Here is a 21,783-nt window from a genome sequence, read left to right as displayed (position 1 = left end):
AGCAATATTCTTAAATAGTTTTTGAGATATGGCCCGACATGTAAAAACCCCCTCCCCCTTTTTTACAAAATACTCAATAACTCAAAAAATGAAATTTTGAATCATCACCAAAAAGTATACAGATATTAAGATTAAAATAACTAAGAAGTGTTTAAAGTTTGAAGCCATAATCAAGAATCGTTTTTGAGATACGGTGCGACATGTGAAAAAAACACACCCCTGTTTTGGTTACAAAGTGCCGTAACGCAAAAAGTTGAATCTTATTTTCACCAAAAAGTATACAGATCATTTGACCATCATAAGAAACAACTATATTAAGTTGCATGAAATTTGGATAAGTAGCTCTCAAGTTACTGTGCGACATGTTTACACCGGACAGACAGACGGACAGATGGACAGACAGACGGACGACCCTGGACATTTGTATACCATAATACGTCCCGTCAAAATTTTGACAGGCGTATAAAAACTTAATAACCAATTATTGATAAACTGCATTTTGCTTAGTATATAACACATATATACTTATCCATAATTGAATACCAATGATAATTTTATGCCAAATGTTGAAATGTTACAATAATCTTGCTGTTATTTGTGCCAGGCATGCATATCAAAGAATGGTACTTGAGACCTTAAGAGAAACTGAACTAGCTGGAGTCAAATAATCAAAAGTGAATACACCCAGAGGTTTTTCTATGACATATTAATAAGATTATTTTCATGTCAATATCACACTGACATCCATACTTCTGTAAGCTCTATCCCAAAGTCTAACAAAGCAACTGACATCCATACTTCTGTAAGCTTTATCCCAAAGTCTAACAAGGCAACTGACATCCATACTTCTGTCAGCTTTATCCCAAAGTCTAACAAGGCAAGTGACATCCATACTTCTGTAAGCTTTATCCCAAAGTCTAACAAAGCAACTGACATCCATACTTCTGTAAGCTTTATCCCAAAGTCTAACAAAGCAACTGACATCCATACTTCTGTAAGCTTTATCCCAAAGTCTAACAAGGCAACTGACATCCATACTTCTGTAAGCTTTATCCCAAAGTCTAACAAAGCAACTGACATCCATACTTCTGTAAGCTTTATCCCAGAGTCTAACAAAGCAACTGACATCCATACTTCTGTAAGCTTTATCCCAAAGTCTAACAAAGCAACTGACATCCATACTTCTTGTCAGCTTTATCCCAAAGTCTAACAAAGCAACTGACATCCATACTTCTGTAAGCTTTATCCCAAAGTCTAACAAGGCAAGTGACATCCATACTTCTGTAAGCTTTATCCCAAAGTCTAACAAAGCAACTGACATCCATACTTCTGTAAGCTTTATCCCAAAGTCTAACAAGGCAAGTGACATCCATACTTCTGTAAGCTTTATCCCAGAGTCTAACAAAGCAACTGACATCCATACTTCTGTAAGCTTTATCCCAGAGTCTAACAAAGCAACTGACATCCATACTTCTGTAAGCTTTATCCCAGAGTCTAACAAAGCAACTGACATCCATACTTCTGTAAGCTTTATCCCAGAGTCTAACAAAGCAACTGACATCCATACTTCTGTAAGCTTTATCCCAAAGTCTAACAAAGCAACTGACATCCATACTTCTGTCAGCTTTATCCCAAAGTCTAACAAAGCAACTGACATCCATACTTCTGTAAGCTTTATCCCAAAGTCTAACAAGGCAAGTGACATCCATACTTCTGTAAGCTTTATCCCAAAGTCTAACAAAGCAACTGACATCCATACTTCTGTAAGCTTTATCCCAAAGTCTAACAAAGCAAGTGACATCCATACTTCTGTAAGCTTTATCCTTATCCCAAAACCAAACAAGTGAAACTACAAGCGACTGCTTATTGATGATAACCTGCCCAATTATGTTGGTAAACAGGAAGTTAACTGTTGAGTGATCAATCTGAAAACTTGGCTATCGGGTTTTTTGTCGCTTTGACACATTCACCATTTCCTTTCTCAATTTTATCATGTGTAAAATGATACAAGAAGTTTGGTAAACAGGGAGTTGTTGAGGGATGAATCTGAAAATGCATCACATGTTATTGCTGACTTATATAAACCCTGAAATCAAATTTTAGAAATCCTTGTATTGTAGTTCCTGAGAAAAATGTGAGGAACATATTCATGGTATGGATGGATGGGCAGACTGACAGACAGTCAGAGGTAAAACAGTGTACCGCCACTTTTTTAAAGCGGGGGTATAATAATGTAACTTACATCCATACTTCTGTAGGCTATACCAGCGAATACTCTGAAGTCTTCAACTTCTTTCCATTCAACTTGATCAATAAAATCACACAGTAACATTGTGTATCTGAAACAGGCTCCATCTAAATTACCAGCTAAAATGTTCCCAAACACTTGTACAGTCTGAAAAATACAAACAAGAATCGCTTTAAATTAACAGCTAAAATGTTCCCAAACACTTATACAGTCTGAAATAAACAAACCAGGCTCATTTTAAATTACCAGCTAAAATGTTGCCTAACACAAGTTTGTAGTCTAAAATTCCTCATAGGGGATTAACCGTCTACAAGTTGGTCTAAATTTCAAACAACGAGCCTGTCAACCACTGAAGGTCAAATTTTTACTACTAGATGTCTTCTAGGATTTTTGTAGTTAGGCTGATATCCACTTATATTTACCTTAATCATATTTATTTATAAATGAATAAAACAATTATTTTTTTTGGATCAGATTCAGAAATTTTGTGACAAATTCGAAAATTGATCTGAGTTTTGTGGTAATAAGTATTGTGTATAAGTTTAATAACATTTGCTTGAGGCAAACTAAAGCTAGAGAACAGAAACGAAAAAATTCAGCAATTTTCCTTATATACCAATGCATATCTCCAGATCAGTACAAATGACAGAATCCAAATTCCAACTTGATTTGTGTTTTGTGGTAATAAACATTGTATAATATATAAGTTACATAACATTTGGTTGAGGCAAACTAAAGTTAGAGAATGGAAACTAATTTTGGGACATACATACGGACTATGTATAGATGTACAAGGGAACCACTTAATGCCCCCTCAGCCCCAAAGTTTAGAAAATAAAAACTTATTTTTAGGGGTATATAGCAACATTTGTACAGAGGGACAAGGGTAACACTTTTAAATGCCTCCACTGCTGCAAAGACAGCATGAAAAATTTACAGGAATTAATACCTTGTCATTTCCAGAGTGCTCAGCTACTGATGAAAGGAAATCATGTGTACACAGAAACATGATGTCTTCAATGATGTAACGTTCTTTCATAAACATGTATAAATAATCCTGTAAATGAAAAAGTAAAATGTTTATAACGGTAAAATAAAACCTTTCTTTACATAATCTAATCTGGATTTTTGTTTAAATACTGCCTGCTTTAAATAATCAAAGAACCTGTAAGCACTGAAGGGTAAAGATTGCTTTAATTCATCAGTGTAAAGTAAAATTTAACATTGTGTGGTATAAAGCCAGGGATGGGGTCGATTACTTTAAAATGTAATCGATTAAATTACAATTACTTTGCTAATAAAATGTAATAGATTTCATTACAATTACACCCTATTTCATATGTAATCGATTACATTAGATTACTTTTCTTTAAAGTAATCATGATTACTTTAGATTACTTATGATTACATTGTATATTGCCAATAACAAAGTTTTTTTATAACTTTTTATCCTCACAAAAAAGCTAATTTTGGTGATTTTTGTAAAGCCATCTTATTTAAAAGAATAAAGACAAGTACAGTGTAACATGTGTATTTGATAAAATAGCTATAGACAAGTGTCATTTCTCTATGTAAAAGATATAACTTGATTTTTTTTTCTACAAATTTTAACCTACTCCCCAATTAACAAAAAACTTGAACAAATAAGGAAAAAATTAATTAAGTATAGTTTTATTGTCTGTTGGGACATAATTGACACATCCATGAATGTTTTTACAGGTGTTAATCACTACTTCCTAATTTTTAACAAACAATAGGTGAGCTTGGGTATTAAAATTTTATTGTCTTTATAACAATATCAATAAACTTAAAAGTGCTTGATTGTCATTATTTCTTTGAAATTTTTAAATTTTTAATCTAATTAATAGAATTATTGTCAGGTGAAAGCACAAAACAGCTTTTTAACTTGGAAAGTATATACATTTCTCTTTAAATTAAGAAACAGTTTAGAGTAATAAAAGATATTTTGTATTGATGAAACTTCTGACATCACCTATTGTTTACTATGCATATTGTTTGTAATATTATGTCATATGTATATACTGAACATGTACTTGTTTTAATATACTGATGAGCCGTTACACTCAAAGTTAATAAATAATAAAAATTAGAAAGCACATATTATACACAAATTAATGGAAAACTAAAAAAAAATCAATAAATGAAATCTGGTTTTAACTTCCATTTTGAATTAAGTGGGCTCATTTAATTATGTCGACCATCAAAGTCAAATAGGAACTAAATGTTTTCTGCATTTGAATTTCAATGTAGTTATGTAAAAATATTGGGTAAACTTTTATGAGATTGGAGTTAATATCAGAAGTTTTCAATCAAAGAAAATAAATGCTTTCAAGGCATATTCTTGTATCATAAGAGCTCAATCTCACAAAGAAATATTGGAGAGGCAATTTTCTTTAGTAAACTGTTAACAAAATAAAACACTTGGTTATACAAACTTGTTATACAATTTATCACATGAAACAAGGTTCCATCATTGGGAATACTAGTTCCATGATTTTTCATTCAAGCTTTACATTTTCTTATTTTCATCTTGTATATCAAAAATTATTTTTCATAAATATACTAGATTTGTAATCAACAAGTAATCATATGAATGTAATCTTAAAGTAATCTAAAAGTAATCACAATTACACCTGTTTTTTGCCATGTAATCAATTACATTACGATTACATGTAATCAGAAATTGCATGATTACTGATTACATAGGATTACACTGCAAAATGTAATCGATTACAGCTGATTACGATTACTGATTACGATTACCCCATGTCTGTATAAAGCATTTATAGACAAAGGAAGATAACTCCAATTTTAAAGATAACTTTAACAATGACATCATTGATATTGGATTCCAGCACAAGTTATGTAATAAGTACATGTATAACATTATTTTGTAACTTCAATATCTGAGAATATATTTTTATTTAGGGGACAGCTGAAGCTGACCTCTGAGGTGGGATTTTCTCACTGTGTAGAAGACCCATTGCTCACCTTGGGCTGTTTTTTACTGTTTGGTGGGGTTGTTGTCTCTTTGACACAATCCCTGTTTCCATTTTTAATTTTACAATGTATAATTCTATTTAGGTATTTTCAATAATGTATGTGATCATTAAAACCTGTTGTAATTGGAGATTATTTAACATCTATAGTTACCAATACAGAATTCCTGATTGTCTTTTCATCAATATTTTCATCAGTCCACATAAGAAAAGACCAGAACTGTTCTATCTGTGACAAAGTCCTATCCTAAAAACAAAATACTGTCATCAAACCTATTGGAAACCTCTTTAACCTCAGAATTTTAATATTCTTTTTTATTAAATTTTGTTACTGGACTTGTTTGTTGTTCCTCCACTGGTTGAGGTTAAATAAAGGGGAGGGTATGAATCTAATAAGTGGTTGCTTCTGTCATCACATGTATTTGTCCATTGATAATATGGTGATGTTGTCATATTGTGTAGTCAATGTTGAATTTCCACATTCAAAATAATTTACACCTTGCTGTACATTGTTGGCTATAAATTTAGACGTCTTTTAAAATTTTATTGCTTTATGAGGTCAGTGTCTTATTAGGAGAAACCCTTTAAGTCTATTCAATCATGGGCAATGTTCAAATTCAATCAAATTTTCTGTTGTTCTATTGTCTCCATTTCTAAAACATCCAATAATATTCTGACCAACTTCAGTATTATATCATGTACTTAGTTTAGGATATCTATAGTTTATATAGTGACAGAGCAAAGTTTCAATACATAGCATAAACTCTGTAACTTATTTTCTATCAAAGATGATTATAAGTATCAAAGCTTTCCATTACTTTTACTTTGGTGTTTTGGATTAGACATTTTCTCTAGCTATATCATAATTTTACAGGACCGCCTGTGATGTTCAACTTTCAGCAATTTTAAAAGTGTATACACACAACAGAATAATTCTACTCATAAAATAGAATTCTATGTCTAAAAATATTGTTTTTAAGATCTCTATTATTGTTCTTCCAAAAATATGAAGATAAAGTTATGTTTACCAAAGGCAATGGCCGAGGAATATTTCTTTCTACATTTGTCCTGTCCTTGTAGTCATCAAACAGTCTGTGTAAGGAGTGAGGCTACAAAGAAAAGAATATTTATCAAATGATTGTTTTTTAAAAATTATGCTCCTAAAATGGAAGCAAAAACATGTTATGATATAAAATAGGTTGTTAATTATCTCAATTGAATTGTTTCAAATTTTTCATTTCAGGTGACCATACGATATGGGTTTTTCTCTTTGTTGAAGGCTTTACAGTTGCCTATAATTGCTTACATCCACTTCATTTGAACTTTGGTGGATAGTTGTTTCATTGCAATCATACTACACCTCTTTATTTTTATATACTTTTACTTTTAATAGATATAAGAAGATGTAGTATGAGTGCCAATGCGACAACTATCAGTTTATGTTAATCATTATTCTCACTTATCCAAAAAGACAGAAATGAATTGCATCAAACTAAAAGATGTTCATCATTAGTAAATCATTTCTGATGTTTTACACTAAAACTCATGAAACTCATAAAAGCGTAACTAATTTCTAGCCGACATCTAATCAGTTTTACCTTGATTCTATAAAGCACTAATAAAAAAACAAGTTGTTTTTACCCAAACTGCTCAAATGGAGATTAGATATAAAAAGATGTGGTATGAGTACGAATGAGAAAACTCTCCATCCAATAAACTCATCATTAACCTGGATTGAAATTTTATATTCACACCAGACGCACATTTCGTCTACAAAAGACTCATCAGTGACACTTGAATAAAAAAATGTTAAAAAGGCCAAATAAAGAACGAAGTTGAAGAGCATTGAGGACCAAAAATTCCTAAAAGTTTTGCCAAATACAACTTAGTTAAGTCGCAATTTGGAAAATTAACCATTACAGGCCAAAGTATTGCCTTCAACACAAAGCCTTGGCATACACAGAATAGCAAGCTATTTAGGGCCCAAAAAATTACTAGTGTAAAACCATTTAAACCCCGAAAACCAAGTCTAATATATATGAAAAATGAGAACCGTGAAACACTAATGAATCACATCAACTAACGATAACCACTGAACATCAGATTCCTGACTTAGATCAGGTGCAAACAAATGCAGCAGGTTTAAACCTTTTAATGGGTGCCAACTTTCACCCAACCTGAAACAAAAGTCTAACATCACAACATAGAAAGACAAACTATAGGGTCAATCTTCGATGTAAAGAGCAAAAGATAGAAGTTTCATTAATTCAATTTCTGACAAATATTCAAATAGGTCTGGATTTATTCAAAGAGAACTAAGAAATATTGTAAAAGATGACACATGTATTAATGATCAATACATACTCTTTCTCTATTTCTTAGGTCATATGCTGTTTTTGTATTTAAACTTTAAAGTGTATTAATAAAATACCTATTATATTGTTTTCTGAAAAATACATGAATATCAATGACTGTTCAGCTACACCTAAAAAAGTCTTTTGAGTTTATATATGTTCTCCTCTGTTCAAAATACTATTAGCAAAATCTGATGATAATTTTGACTCACCATATGAGCTTCACTACTCATGATACTAGGACTTCCTCTAGAGGTAGCAGAATCTGTGACTGGTCTCCGCTGGTACCCTGATGTATCTGCAGAACTAGGAGCCATATCAATGGTGTATTCTGGACTAACTGGTTTCATTATCTCTCTAAATGTCAAAATCAAATTATTTTATGCAAAGGAGTACAGCTGGATGTGTATATATTTATTTGATTTTGGTTAATTGAAATGCATTGTATTTTGTTTTTGAAATGTTCAGTCTTTAATTTTTAGGGACCTTGGTGGCCTAATCGTCTAAGTAGTTCAACTATTGTAATTACTAGCTGTTCAAAACTGAGGTTGTGAGTTTGAACCCGGCTCATGTGGGTGCTCTCGTCTCTTATCTAATAATTTTGGATTGTCAGTTTCCTACTCTGGGTACTCCAGCTTCCTCTACCTATACAAACTGACCACCATGAAATATTGCAATAGTATTGATAGTGGCATTACACACTGAGTCAATCTATCAATCAATCCATCTTCCCTTTTTAACAAATTAGACTCTACATCTGTTTTTAGTCTTTTCATTATCTCAGAAATTTTCACCATAGTATGAAGTTTGGTTTGATTCATGCTTAAAAGCTTTTGTTTGATTCTTGATAAGTTTTTGTAGCAGTCTTTTATTCGTCTTCAAAAGTACGCATGAATATGATGATCAATAGCTTTACTTACTCAATAATATCCTTGTTGACCCTGACCTTGGGACGTGAAATTTTTATATGGGTACAACTATGAGGTAACTTGAAGACCTTCTCACTACCAGGTAATTTGTGTGGACAAATAACAGTCTAAAAATAGATACAAATATTACTCATCTTTATTTGTCAACCTCCAATTTTCATGTCTATTTTAAAAACATTTTGTATTTTAAAATAAACTAATATTGTGGATTCCATATTGTTCATAAGATACATTTTTTTCATTTCTTGGGTAAGGTGAGTCGGGTTGTTGTCTCTTAGACACATTCCCCATTTATATTCTCAATTTTATTTTGTAAAACCACACAATCAAATATCCACAAATATCCACAAAAATAGTTTTTCCTTCATCCATGAAAAACTGATACCAGGGAAATAAATAAATCCTCAATAAGTAATACATTAGCAACAGTTCCATTTTGGCAGGGAAACCTTAAATATTTAAAATTGCTGTTCATATCAACAGAAAAAAGGTTGCTATACTTTAGCCAAGGTCGCTGAAGTGGAATTATTTACCAACACACAAGCAAAGAAGTCTTTGCCTTAATATACCTTCTCTCCACAGCTAGGACAAAAGTCTGCCTCTTTAAATGTATCAAATGATTTTCCATTGTTACTGGACGTGTAAACCATAGCAGCATATTTACTGAAGACTTGTTCCTGAGGAATAAATGGATCAGGTTCAGAATTCTTCTCATCTTCATCTCCTAACCCAGCGGATAGAATGGAATCTACAAATAAAACATAAAACTCTAGTTATTTATAATTTGTTCTATGGTTATAATTTCTGACATATGCATAATGCATTTGTAATAAATTATTGCATATTTTTAATACAAGATCGTTTTTTGGCCAAGAAGAAGAAAAATAACCAAGATTTTATTTATCGAGACAGTTATTAGGAATATTGTCTTATAGATCAATTCCAGTTAAACTTATCAAAATTTCCAACTTTTATCTTTTTTCCATATACTTACCTCCCTTTGTGAGTCCCTCAGGTTCTAATATTTTCAATTCTTTTCTCCTGAAAGTATATATAATGATATAAAAAAGATTATAATTTTGTATTATATTTTAAATGACAATGAAATGTTGCAGAATATCAACAGATTACACAAGGGATATGGGTTCCTTTTCCCTGCCCATGCCCTATATCATCTTTGTCTTCTCATGAGATATAAATAACACACAAGGAATATGAGCCTATATCCCCAGTGACACCAGTTTGACATAAATTATAGATTATCTCCCTTTAAGCGTATTGGACTGTAATAATATTCACTTCCTCAGCTTCTTTTTTTTAACAAAACATGAATTTTTAAATATTCTAGCAGAAGTGTGATAGTGATGTAGTGAAGCTTTTAATTGAGAAATATAGAATTTGATGAGGAAATATTTTAAAGCACAAGAAAAACCTCTTAGAGTGCATGCACAATAAGAAATAAAATAGCCATTTTATGATGACAGGGTTAATGATGAGCTTCAAGCACATGACTAGTGAAATAAAAAGTGCAAACACTTGGCACCAATATAATGGAATTTTATCGGACTGTCATACAAGTGAAATGTTCAGCTAGCTATAAAACCAGGTTTAATACACCATTTTCTACATGAGGAAATGTCTGTACCAAGTCAGGAATATGACAGTTGTTTTCCATTTGTTTGATGTGTTTGAGCTTTTAAGTTTCCTACATGATGAAGGACTTTCTGTTTTGACCTTCCCTTGGGGTTCAGTATTTTTGTTATTCTACTATTGATTACAACTGACATCTTGTATATCAAAATAATTATGTTTTTTTGTTGTTAAAGCAACCATCCTGTCAAAACAGTTATTTCAAAATTTGATAATGAGAGACCCGTACAGAAATTGCTAACAAAAGCACATAAGTTTCACGTGTGAAGCACATGAGATGCAAGTAAGAATTGTATGCAAATCAGGTTGCTCATATGTGCAGTTTGGTAGTTCATATGTGCCCACAAAAATCTAACATAATGCTCACATGTGCAATTCAAACCTCAGGTGAGCTTTTATCATCCATGTTAGTTTTATGTTAGTTTTGTACTTTGAAAAGTTTTTCCATTCTTCTAACCATTCAAAACTAACCTACATCATTGCTCATATGAGCTTTTTCAAAATGACATGCCCAGTCATGTACTTCCTGTAAATTCAAATTCATGAAAAGCATGCAATAAATGGAGGTAGATGGATATGGAAAATGTTAAGTCCTATATTTTGCTATTTGAAGAAAGGCATTGTTGAAATCTGATAAAACCAGTGTGGCTGTGGTTAATTATTTGTAAGTTATCATTTCTATTTCATTATTTTCATTTTTGTGTCAGATTTTGAAATATATTACAATTTTAAGTCCTTTATGGGAATATATATACAGGTTGCTTCAAAATTAGTACTACATGTATAAAGATTTTTCCTTTTTAAACTTTTTGAAAAACAGTACTTATTAATCAAAGACATTCATTGTGTACTAAACTTGCAAGTCCCTCTATTAGTTTTATAATGTAATGTTATGTTTTTAGTCATGATCATGATTATTGTTTAAATAAAAAAAAAAAAAGAAAATGATATGATATGAAAATCATAATTAACTGACAATAATTAAAGAATAACTCTTTTAACATGATGTATCAGTTATTTTATTTTCAACTGAATTATTTAAGATTTTCATTTAAATTTGAAAAATATTCCTTTTTTAAAGCAGCCATTTTGTTTTGGTCAACTATAATATTCACGTGTGCAACATGTGAGCAACTGCTCATATGAGCAATCTAATAAAATGCACATGTGAAACAAAAGCTCATATGAGCAGTTGCACGTGAGGTTTTTAACATACAAATTAGGTTAGTTTCATATGTGCAATTTTTTTGCTCACAAAATGCTCACCTGATTTGCATGTTAAAAAACTTGTGTGCAATCATGTTAGTTTCTAACGTGAGCATCTTATGTGCAACTTATGTGCAACATGTTAGCACTTTTTGGTAAGGGGACTTACCCATGTGATGGTTTACTAAGTTCTAGTTTCTGTAGTTGATCTTGTAGTGTAAGACTGTGATGTTTCAACAGTTGTAGTTCATTAGTTATATCACCAACTGTATTTTTAAATCTCTCCTGAACAGCTTCAAGCTAAAATCACATAGAAATACATCACTCTTAAAACTAACAAGCGGGTCTTTAAGTAAAAATAAGCAAGACACATCATTCACTGGAAAGTGTTTTAAAGGCTACAGAGACCAAAATGTTAAGTCTTCTCCAATAATGAATCTCCAGTGACCTTAAAAACTTATTAAGAAATTTCTGTAAAAAATTATATTATAAGTGACAGATTTATAGGTCTCTTTGTCAAATTTTACAAACTTGCATGGATCAATATCTTATCCTTTTTTTTCCTATTTTTATATAATGTAACAATTTCTTAGATTAAATCATATCAAATTACAAGGGTCAGATTTAGGCACAGCCATAACAGGTGATTGTCCTCCCACTGAAACCACACCACCACCTGGCCAAAGAATGTCTTGCAAGTAAAAATGTAAGGAGCTTCTGGACAGCCAAAACAGAAAGCTCCATTGAAAACCATGTCGTTTGTATCATTTTTTAAGGTAATGTACCTCTTGGTCAGCTTGTTCTATATCCATCTCTTGTATTTCTAATTCTGCCTCAGTTACATCTTCTTTGCCGGTTTCTATCTTTTGTAATTCATCCTTGTGTTCTTCTAGAAATTTGTCAAATTCTGAAATGGAAGTATAAAGGTATTTTAAGAGAACTTTCCATCAAAAGCAGAACTAATTCATAATTGTAAGAAGTTATAATGACATATCTATAAACATTAGATTCAATTTATATTGAGAAAAAGACTTACTTTTCTCCAAAGTTATATATTATAAGAGAGAACCAGTATTACTGATCTGCTTCCCCTTCCAGAGCACCTGAGATCACCCCCCCCCCCCCCCAGTTTTTCGTAGGGTTCATGTTGCTTAGTCTTTAATTTCTTTGTTGTGTTTTGTGTACTATTTTATGTCTGTATTTTTTCTCTTTTAGCCATGGCATTGTCTGTTTAGTTTTAACTTATGAGTGTGAATGTTTCTCTGGTATCTTTCGCCCCTCTCTTTTAAAATGGAAGGGTAAAAAAGAAACAAAAATATAATTTATAAACAAATTATGATTAAGTAGTAGTCCATTAATAGGATAGTTTTAGGTGAAGCCCAACAATGCCACCCTTTGTCATGGCAATAAAGTAAGTTGTCATCTAATAAATATTAGAATCTAACAAACAATAGGTCATTCAAGGTTCTTTAAGTTCCTGAGGTATAATTAGTACTTTACCTTCGACAGCTGTATTTAGCACGGTTTGTAATTGTTCCTCAAGTTTCTGTGCTGATTCAATATTGTTGATCAGATTTGCCTAAAAATAAGTATTTGGCTTAATAAGAGAAATAAAGTTAACAAGTAGAAACCATTACAGATACAATGTAAGATTGAATCGTTAAAAGTACATTAAGTTTGTCCATTAACCATCTTAATCTATAGTTAAGGTGCAGACTCCTCTTGTTCTTCCCCTATCAAAGGAACGGTTATAAAACGTATCATTGTTTTCTATTATGTATTAGAGTTGTCCAAAATTATCAAAAGCTATAACACACTAAAAATAATTAGTTTATATATATACATACAGCACAATCAAACTTCTATTTTAATGAACTTGATCACAGTGGATTTATAAGTTTATTTCATGTTTTTGCTTTATAAAATTTCTATGCACTGTAAACCCTCCTCAGAATATTTATGACTACATTGACAAAGTACCATTGATAATGAAATACTGCTGAAAGAGGAAGAGAAACTGAGATTGAACTTAATGCAGTAACACTTTTACACTAGTTATTTTGGGGCCTTTTATAGCTTGCTGTTCCGTGTAAGCCATGGCTCTGTGTTGAAGACCTATAATGGTTTACTTTTACAAATATTGACTAGGAGAGAGAGTTGTCTCATTGGCAATCAAACCACATCTTCTTATACCTATAGACCTATTCTGAGGGGAGAATTGGAAGCTTACCCTTTATACCTATAGACCTATTCTGAGGGGAGAATTGGAAGCTTACCCTTTATACCTATAGACCTATTCTGAGGGGAAAATTGGAAGCTTACCTATAGACCTATTTTGAGGGGAGAATTGGAAGCTTACCTATAGACATATTCTGAGGGCAGAATTGGAAGCTTACCCTTTATACCTATAGACCTATTCTGAGGGTAAAATTGGAAGCTTACCTATAGACCTATTTTGAGGGGAGAATTGGAAGCTTACCCTTTTTGTGGAAATAACTGGCTGCTTTCTCTTTTTTGTGAACTCATTTTCTGCTGTGTCTAGAAAGGCTGTGAAAATAAAGAAAAATGATTGTTGTAAATTATAACCATGAAAATGACATGCATACAACTTGTCCTAGCTGGCACATTCAAATAATTTAACATTTAAAAAAAATGTGGACAACAGATTAGGAAATAAGAGCTAATTAATTAACAGATATTTCTATATATATCAGAAATCATTTATTCATCAATAAAAAATTTCAATCAATTCTAAGCACTTATGAATGTTCATTAATTTTGGTGACCATGTCAAAATGTAAATTAAAGGGATATAAAATGTTGAATTATTGCAAACTCTAAGGTTTATCAAACCCCAGATATAGCTGACCATAGCCATATTTGGCACAACTCTTTAGGGAACCTTAAGGATTTTCAATGCTCTTTAAATTGACCTTTCAACTGTTTTGATTTGAGGACTACTGATGAATCTTGGGTAAACAAATCAAGCATTATTAGCCTGGTATATTTAAACTATTTTTTTTTATTATTCTTAACCTGAAGCTGTTACTAAAAGTAGTTTATTTGTAGGTTTACCTAAATATAAGTCATCATAGCCTTTCTTGTATCTAGACAAAGTTTCTATTTCTTGGTTGCCTTCATCAATTGAATCCTAAAATAAATCTGAACCTTGAAATATAATGATGAAGAAAATGAACAAAATAAATACATGTACATTGAATATTCATTAATAAAAAAGAACAAAAAGATTTTTTTTTTTTTTATAAAGAATGATTTTGCTAGTTCTTTGTGGAGCTTCATCATAAAAGTCCTCCCAAAATTTTATTTTAATTAATTAATTAATTGGTTTTTTTTCATGGAAAAGAAGTCAGTTATAAACAAAATTAAAAATTGATACATAAAAAAAGACAGATTGTTATTCTGAAACAACGTCATCTTGTGAGAAGTTAACCTGTAAGTCATGTATATCTCCCTGTAGTCTGTGCTCCATGTCCGCAGCTCTGTCTTTCTCATCTCGAAGTTCCTCTTCAAGCCTACATAAAAACGATGAATGATTTGTTAGCCAATCAAGCACAAATTCAAAAGAGTTTCTAATACTTATCATAAAAGTAATATTGATTTGAATAAGATTTTAACGCAACCAAATATGATCCAACATGCAAAATTTTAAGTTTGTTAAGTTAAATTCTAAAGCTGTGAAATGCATCTGATATAATTTTAGATAGTTATAAAAATCGTGGCCATCATCAGACACCTTTTTAGTAACTTCATATTTTAGGAAATTCAGAGAAACCAAGGAAATTTGGCATGATAATTGAATTTTTACCAATGGAGAACTGAGATCAAAAGAAACAAATATTTATTGAATAAAATAACTAATAGGTCAGGAAAAGGATAAATTGGCTAAGAATTAGAGAAACTTTTATAAAATCTGAACTCTGCTTTATTAAAGTCTTTCACAGTTTAGCCAAAACTTTTGCTTTTTTTTTTTATTGCAAATAGGTTCAGCATCAAACATCTTAGCTTCAACATGGTATACATACTTGTGAATTTCAGCCTTTTGATTAGCTACAAGCTTTTCCAATCCAAGAGATTTTTCCTCTAAATTGTCCATATTTTCTTCAAATTCTTCAATTTTCTGTTGACTTTCCTCAAACTGTTTGTGTTTTTCAAATAATCTTTACAAAAGGAAAGTAAAAATAGAAATAAATGCAGCTCTTTATGTAATATAACATGTATTTATATATATGAACGCAAATTGTTACATTCACAATGGCCGTAGTCAAACTTTCTGATTTAAACACATCTATTTTTAGATTAAAATAGCTTTAACTTGAGTTATTCAAATTGTTTCAATTTAACTGCATTTTTTTCGGGAGGTATTAATGAAATCCAAATGAAAATGACTGGAGATAATTCCAGTATTGAACCGCACTACATAATTTGTATTATTGCATAGCAATATAATATTTCCCACAGAAAGTAACCAAAAGTTAGCGTGCAATAAATTCCAATATTGCACTAGTGCAATAAATCTTCAAAATTCATGACTTCATCAACGACAAAATCTTAGTTTAAACCAATTTTTACTTTCAAATATTACATTGCTATACAATAAAAGGGTTATTGCATGAATATTGTGGAATATTGTCCCTCGTAGAACATATATTGCACTCGCAAGCTCGTGCAATATAAAATTTTACTCGGGACAATATTCCCCAATATTCATGCAATAACCCTATATTATTGTTTCATAGCAATTGGCAAATGAACTATTGCCTAATAGTTTAAGAGAGGTTCATGAATATTTGTCCATGGCATATATTTGTCAAAAGATATAATCTTATCACTAATTGTAATGGTTGAAGACTGTACATAAGACATACATTTGTATCTTAATATTAACTTTGTATGAATTTGTTACAGTTAAATACCAGGAGTCCTGAATGATTTATTGATTGTTTGTGTTTAATGCCACTCAGCACAGTTGACAGCTTTTTTTCTTAGTGAAGTTAGCCACAGTACTGTAAATTCTGAAATTATTGTGATGTTTTTATTATTGCGAAAAATGTGACAGGGTTATAATCGCAACAAAACTTGCATTTTGATTTTTTTTTATAAGAATTAAACATTATTATACTCAAAAGCACAAAAATCAAAATTGCATTTTAAAATCTAAAATCACAATAATAAATGCACACAATAATTTCTGAAGTTTCAGTACCTAGATAGAACCATCGACTTTTGAATGGCAACCCTAATCAGTTAAGTTCAGAGTCAATGCATGGTAGATTGGCTATTTACAACACTAGACCATCAGGGCCCCTGTGAGGAGTATTTAAAAGTCCTTTTAATCAATAAACAACCCACCTTCTTTTCACTGTATCTAGCTGTTCATTTAACATATCTATCTTATCAGCTTCCTTTGTTGATGTCCTCTGAACTAAAGTAAAATATGGCTGGTTCACAACTACACCATCAGGCCCTGTTGTTAACTCTGAACTATAAACTGAAGCTGAAAAAAATACAATCAAATCACTTCTTAATTAAAATCTAGAAAATAATTCCAGCACAACTTTGCTCTCTTATTATTTTTTATAAAAAGACAAACATTATTGAAGTAAATATGGTTTTCCCATGACTTGTGAAGACTGAACAATTAACATTAGTGAATAAAACTGTGTGAACTGAGTTCCTATTGGAAGTTGTCTTAACTGGACAGACCTGTTAGGTTAGATAGATTTCTCTCTTATCTACTGTGGATTCATTAATATTCATTGGATACCAATTTTCATGGATTTCGTGGGTACAGGAGAACCAGGAATTCCAATGTTTAACAAATTACATATTTTCTAAAGGAATGACGGTTGACTTTGCCAAAATCATGAAATTAAATATCCACAAATATGTAAGTTTTCCTCAAACCACGAAAATTGGTACCCATGAAAATAAATGAATCCACAGTAATCATAGTAATCATGTTTATCATCCTTAATATGACCCATCAGTCTGGTATAGGGTTAGCTATTTTTTTCCCTAATCTAATCATAGTTACCATGTAAATCATCTTTAATACGACCCATCAGTCTGGCATACACTCCAAGTTTGGGTACAATGTCATCTAACACTTTAAATGCCATCAGGATTCTCTCTGAACTTTGATATCCATCTTTTCCTTGATTCTCCAAACACATCAATTCATACTTATTCACTGTACAAAATTAAAGAAACAACGAGATTAATTGAAATTTAATACACATGTTGCTCGTAAAGTGAAATAAACTAAAATATATTTTTTCAAGGAAATTTGATATTTAGGGTTAACATTTGGGACAAAAAAACTTAAAAAATAAAAAACCTCAGCAGCAACTTCTGCCTTTAAAAACATTGAATAAAAGCTTAATAAAAATTAAAAAAGTTTACATCAAGGATTGATATACTATATCAGATGCAGTGGTAGATCCAGGGGGTTGGAATCCCCTTTTTTGACGATCAATGCTTTTGAATGTCTCTTTGGACCCCCTCCCCGGGCTCCTCCTTTTAAAAATGGCTACATGTAGATCCACCCCTGATATGTATTATTGTTTTATTCATCTGTAACCAATACTATAGAATAAAGTGATTTCTTAGAATTTTAGATGAGATTTACAATGGTGCAAACATATAAAGCAAATCAGACATTTTCAGGAATATCTTTTATTTTGAAATAAAACTACATAAAATTTCATAGTTTTGCATACAAAATTTTACTGGCACTTCTATGTCTACAGAAAAAAAGATTTTAATTTTAGTACACTTATGTAGTGTCTTTAAATAATATTGGTCAAGTAAGAGCAACTACATGTAAAAATTCATATCGCTGCAATTTTGGGAAAAAATTACTGTTTTCTTTGACACAACAAAATCATTGGAAAGCAGTTACTTTCAGCCAATTTCTCCTATTATTCAAGCTATGGCTGTGCATTGTAACATGCAGAATTATAGTGGATTCTTGTCACATGAATTGCTCTTAAATTTAAACTATATCATAACAAATAGACAAAAGTCTGCTTTGAGTACAGTGCAACTGGAAAAGTTTTAAGGCCCAGCATACATCTACTAGATATATTATACAATACACCTTATCTCTGTTTGTCGGAATTCTAGACAGTTCGGCACCCAGACAAATCGGCACCTAACATAGACAAATTGGCACCTTATAAATTATTTATCTTTGATCTAAATATAGTGAACCAAAAATTATAAAATTTCCTGGCACTGTTTATGTATGAGGGCATGAACTCAATTAGCATGTTTAGTGTGAATATATAGCAATTATGATTTGTCTCCTGCACTATTTATAACATTGTTGTCACTATTGTAATTGTATCTTCGAAGAGGTATCTTATTAAGTGGTTTAGTCCTAAAATCATCGTCAATCAAACTACATATTATGTATTGTAAATAGTACTTTAGGGACTTTTTTATCTGGGAGGGTGGGCTGGTCAAAATACAGGGGGGGGGGGGGGGGGGGGGGGGGGTCAAGTTTTTTTTCTGTATGTGGAAAAGGGGGCTTCAAATTGTTTTATAAATTCAAAGTGGGGGGATCAATATTTTTTACACCTGGAAATAAGTATTTCACATACTTCAAGAGACAACATGTCAAGAAGAACATTACAACAGTCAAATCGAAATATATTTTTAGCACCATTCATATACAATTAAGTAAGACATCACAAGACTTTGGTGAGGTACATGTAGGAAGCTGCATAGAAACTCATCATAGATACCAGGATTAAAATTTTATATTTAAGCAAGACACGCGTTTTGTCTACAAAAGACTCACCTGAGTGACGCTCGAATCAAAAAATGTTTAAAAGGCCAAATAAAGTAAGAAGTTCAAGAGCATTGAGGACCAAAAATTCCTATACGTTTTGCGAAATACAGCTTGCTAAGGTATTCTATTCCTGAGGTAGAAAAGCCTTAGTTTTTCACAAAATCAAAGTTTTGTTCAAAATGAGTCTTTCAAGTTTAAAGTTTGAGTCAAGCAGGTTACAATATGGATAATGGGTTTTAATTGCATTTATAAGGGTATTTCTTTATTACTGTTTATTTGGCTAGTTTCCCTTTACTCCCTTATGTACAAATGCTATTAGCTCTATCAGAGATTGGCTCCAGTAGTATGGAAATGAAAAGTATGCAAGGAGAATTTTAGTTATAATAATTTATAATAATTAAAAAAATATTTAAAAGCCACTTACCACTGTTGCATGTTCTATGTTGCCACTTTTGACATTCATCGCATAGCAAAGCTTCTTGTCTAGGGTGCACAACATTTTGGCACTTAACACAATTTTTTTTTTCTTTTTTATAGCACTCAGATTGCTGTTGACTTTATAGAATTATGATTTAATTATGATTCAATTAAATAATGTTTATTCATACATACATAATCATTAAGAGTTTAATTAAATGATGAGTATTCTTTTTGTAATGCATATTTTATATACAAATTATAATATCTATGCAACAATTCTTTAATTTTTCATAATAATTTTATTTTTAAAAACGAGGTGCCGGATTGTCTTGGTCCCGAAATGTCCAAAAATGTTGCCGAAATGTCTTCGGACTTGGGTGCCGATTTGTCGTGGTGCCGATATCTCTAGTTACCTGTTTGTCCACCATTAATGCATAAAAACACAGGTTCCTGTAAAATTTTGACATCATAAAACAAAATATCTGACGCCACATTGGGAAAGTGATTGTTGTATGAAAGCAGTTCAAGCAGCCAGGATTAGCGATAAGGTTTATCATCGACATTGTCGTAAAAATGCCTTTCAAAATATCCAGTTGTATCTGTATGTGTAAGGTACACATACAGATAAGTTAAAGGTACATGTACCATTATTATGGCTTTTACTCAAATGGAGAGATCAAGACCTATTGATTGTGTTGGAAAGCAGCCTTGAGGCTCTCAGCTGTATTAGTGCATACAATACTGTCTTCTAATTGGTTCCAAATTGGCAATGTAGTATGCTCTTGACAAAGAAAGAGTTCTTAAATGGATCGGTGTTGTACAGGATAGTGTCTACAGTTGTAAACTGAATCGGGGTCAGTCCGCCCTAGTTACTGTTCGCCCTAGTTCCGCTTCGCCCTGAGACCGTTCGCCCTGATACCTGTTCGCTCTGATTTTTATTTTTTATTATAGTGTTGTGTTGTGTGTATTTAATTGAATATGTTGAAGTCAGTCTATAATTTCGCCGAATATTTACGAACTATTGAGAACTAAGTTAGTATCTGTATGTAATTACGTTACTAGGAAATCACTATCACACATCCTTTTACTTTACATTTCCACACATGATTTGATCAATAAAAATGATACATTAGGAGCACTAAAGTTATATATAAGAAAGTGTTCAAAGTTCAAAGTGTTAATTGATCTAATGTAAAATTCTTTACTGCAGCGGCTGAACATTGTCTAGTGGGTTGTCGGACGGCTTGTACAGTTTGGCAATCACTTTGTAAAAAATTTATTTGAGAAAAATGTTATTTTCATTATTAATCCATCAAAGACAATTCATATAACAATCAGTGATATCAAAGATTTCAAATTATCAGCAATCAAAATTCAATCAACAGTAATTAAAAGTAATTATAAAATAAAGTGTAACAATGCAGCCAAGAATTTAATATTCTGTATTTAACTTTTAATAGATATACATAAATTTTAATATATATAAATATATATTTCTTTCATTAATGTAACGTATACATTGTACGTACATATCATAAATGAAAATAGGGCGAACGGATTACCAGGGCGAACAAACTCAGTGCGAACGAACCTAGGGCGAACATGTAATCAGGGCGAACGGTCCCGATACCTTGTAAACTCAGCGTTGTTTGTCCATTTCTTATGATCGAGCTCAATGTAAGATATTATGTTTCTATGTATCATTAAAATTATTGTCTAATACCGTGAGAATAACCCCCTTTCATCTTGTTTTGTTGCTCCATTTTTCTGAGATAAAAACAGAAAATCAGAAAGCGTCTTTCGTTACCAAGCACTTGCTCGTCTGCGTCTCATCGGTGTTTAAATCTGGTATCATAAAGAATGAATGAGGGTAAGGATAGTAATAACGCAGGTACCAGTCCGTTTTTTTTATTATAAAAAAACATATCGGAAATAAACAAGTGTTAATTCCGGAATTGTGTATAAAAATTAAATATGCAAGTCCAGTCTGTTGTTTGTTACAAGGATTTGTATAGTATTACTATACAAATCCTTGTTTGTTACAATGAAATCTCTATATAAGGAATTTGGATTGTAATTAAATAACTGACACATGATAGTTTTCTGACACAGAATAAATATAGTCAAAGAACTTGAAATT

At 31.5% G+C, this 21,783-nt stretch overlaps 1 protein-coding gene across 2 annotated transcripts in view; it reads right to left on the bottom strand.

The window, feature by feature from the left end:
* The window catches only part of LOC143073718 (uncharacterized), a 33,719-nt gene extending 12,205 nt beyond the window's left edge, over positions 1-21,514 (bottom strand). For both annotated transcript variants that reach the window (XM_076249484.1, XM_076249485.1), the window contains exons 1-18: positions 21,367-21,514; positions 17,463-17,618; positions 16,778-16,922; positions 15,451-15,585; positions 14,859-14,940; positions 14,483-14,558; positions 13,887-13,954; positions 12,908-12,986; positions 12,193-12,314; positions 11,577-11,707; positions 9,546-9,592; positions 9,121-9,299; positions 8,543-8,658; positions 7,835-7,979; positions 6,297-6,377; positions 5,423-5,515; positions 3,198-3,305; positions 2,243-2,395 (exon numbers count right to left, since the gene is read on the bottom strand). In XM_076249484.1, the coding sequence (XP_076105599.1) occupies positions 2,243-2,395; positions 3,198-3,305; positions 5,423-5,515; positions 6,297-6,377; positions 7,835-7,979; positions 8,543-8,658; positions 9,121-9,299; positions 9,546-9,592; positions 11,577-11,707; positions 12,193-12,314; positions 12,908-12,986; positions 13,887-13,954; positions 14,483-14,558; positions 14,859-14,940; positions 15,451-15,585; positions 16,778-16,922; positions 17,463-17,618; positions 21,367-21,406 (1,956 nt within the window). In that variant the 5' untranslated portion in view covers positions 21,407-21,514. The remainder of the gene's footprint in view (positions 1-2,242; positions 2,396-3,197; positions 3,306-5,422; positions 5,516-6,296; positions 6,378-7,834; positions 7,980-8,542; positions 8,659-9,120; positions 9,300-9,545; positions 9,593-11,576; positions 11,708-12,192; positions 12,315-12,907; positions 12,987-13,886; positions 13,955-14,482; positions 14,559-14,858; positions 14,941-15,450; positions 15,586-16,777; positions 16,923-17,462; positions 17,619-21,366) is intronic.
* Positions 21,515-21,783: the final 269 nt, after the last annotated feature.

This window comes from Mytilus galloprovincialis, chromosome 4 (genome assembly GCF_965363235.1).
Source record: "Mytilus galloprovincialis chromosome 4, xbMytGall1.hap1.1, whole genome shotgun sequence".
NCBI classification, from domain to species: domain Eukaryota; kingdom Metazoa; phylum Mollusca; class Bivalvia; order Mytilida; family Mytilidae; genus Mytilus; species Mytilus galloprovincialis.
This window is presented reverse-complemented; position numbering and strand designations above follow the sequence as displayed.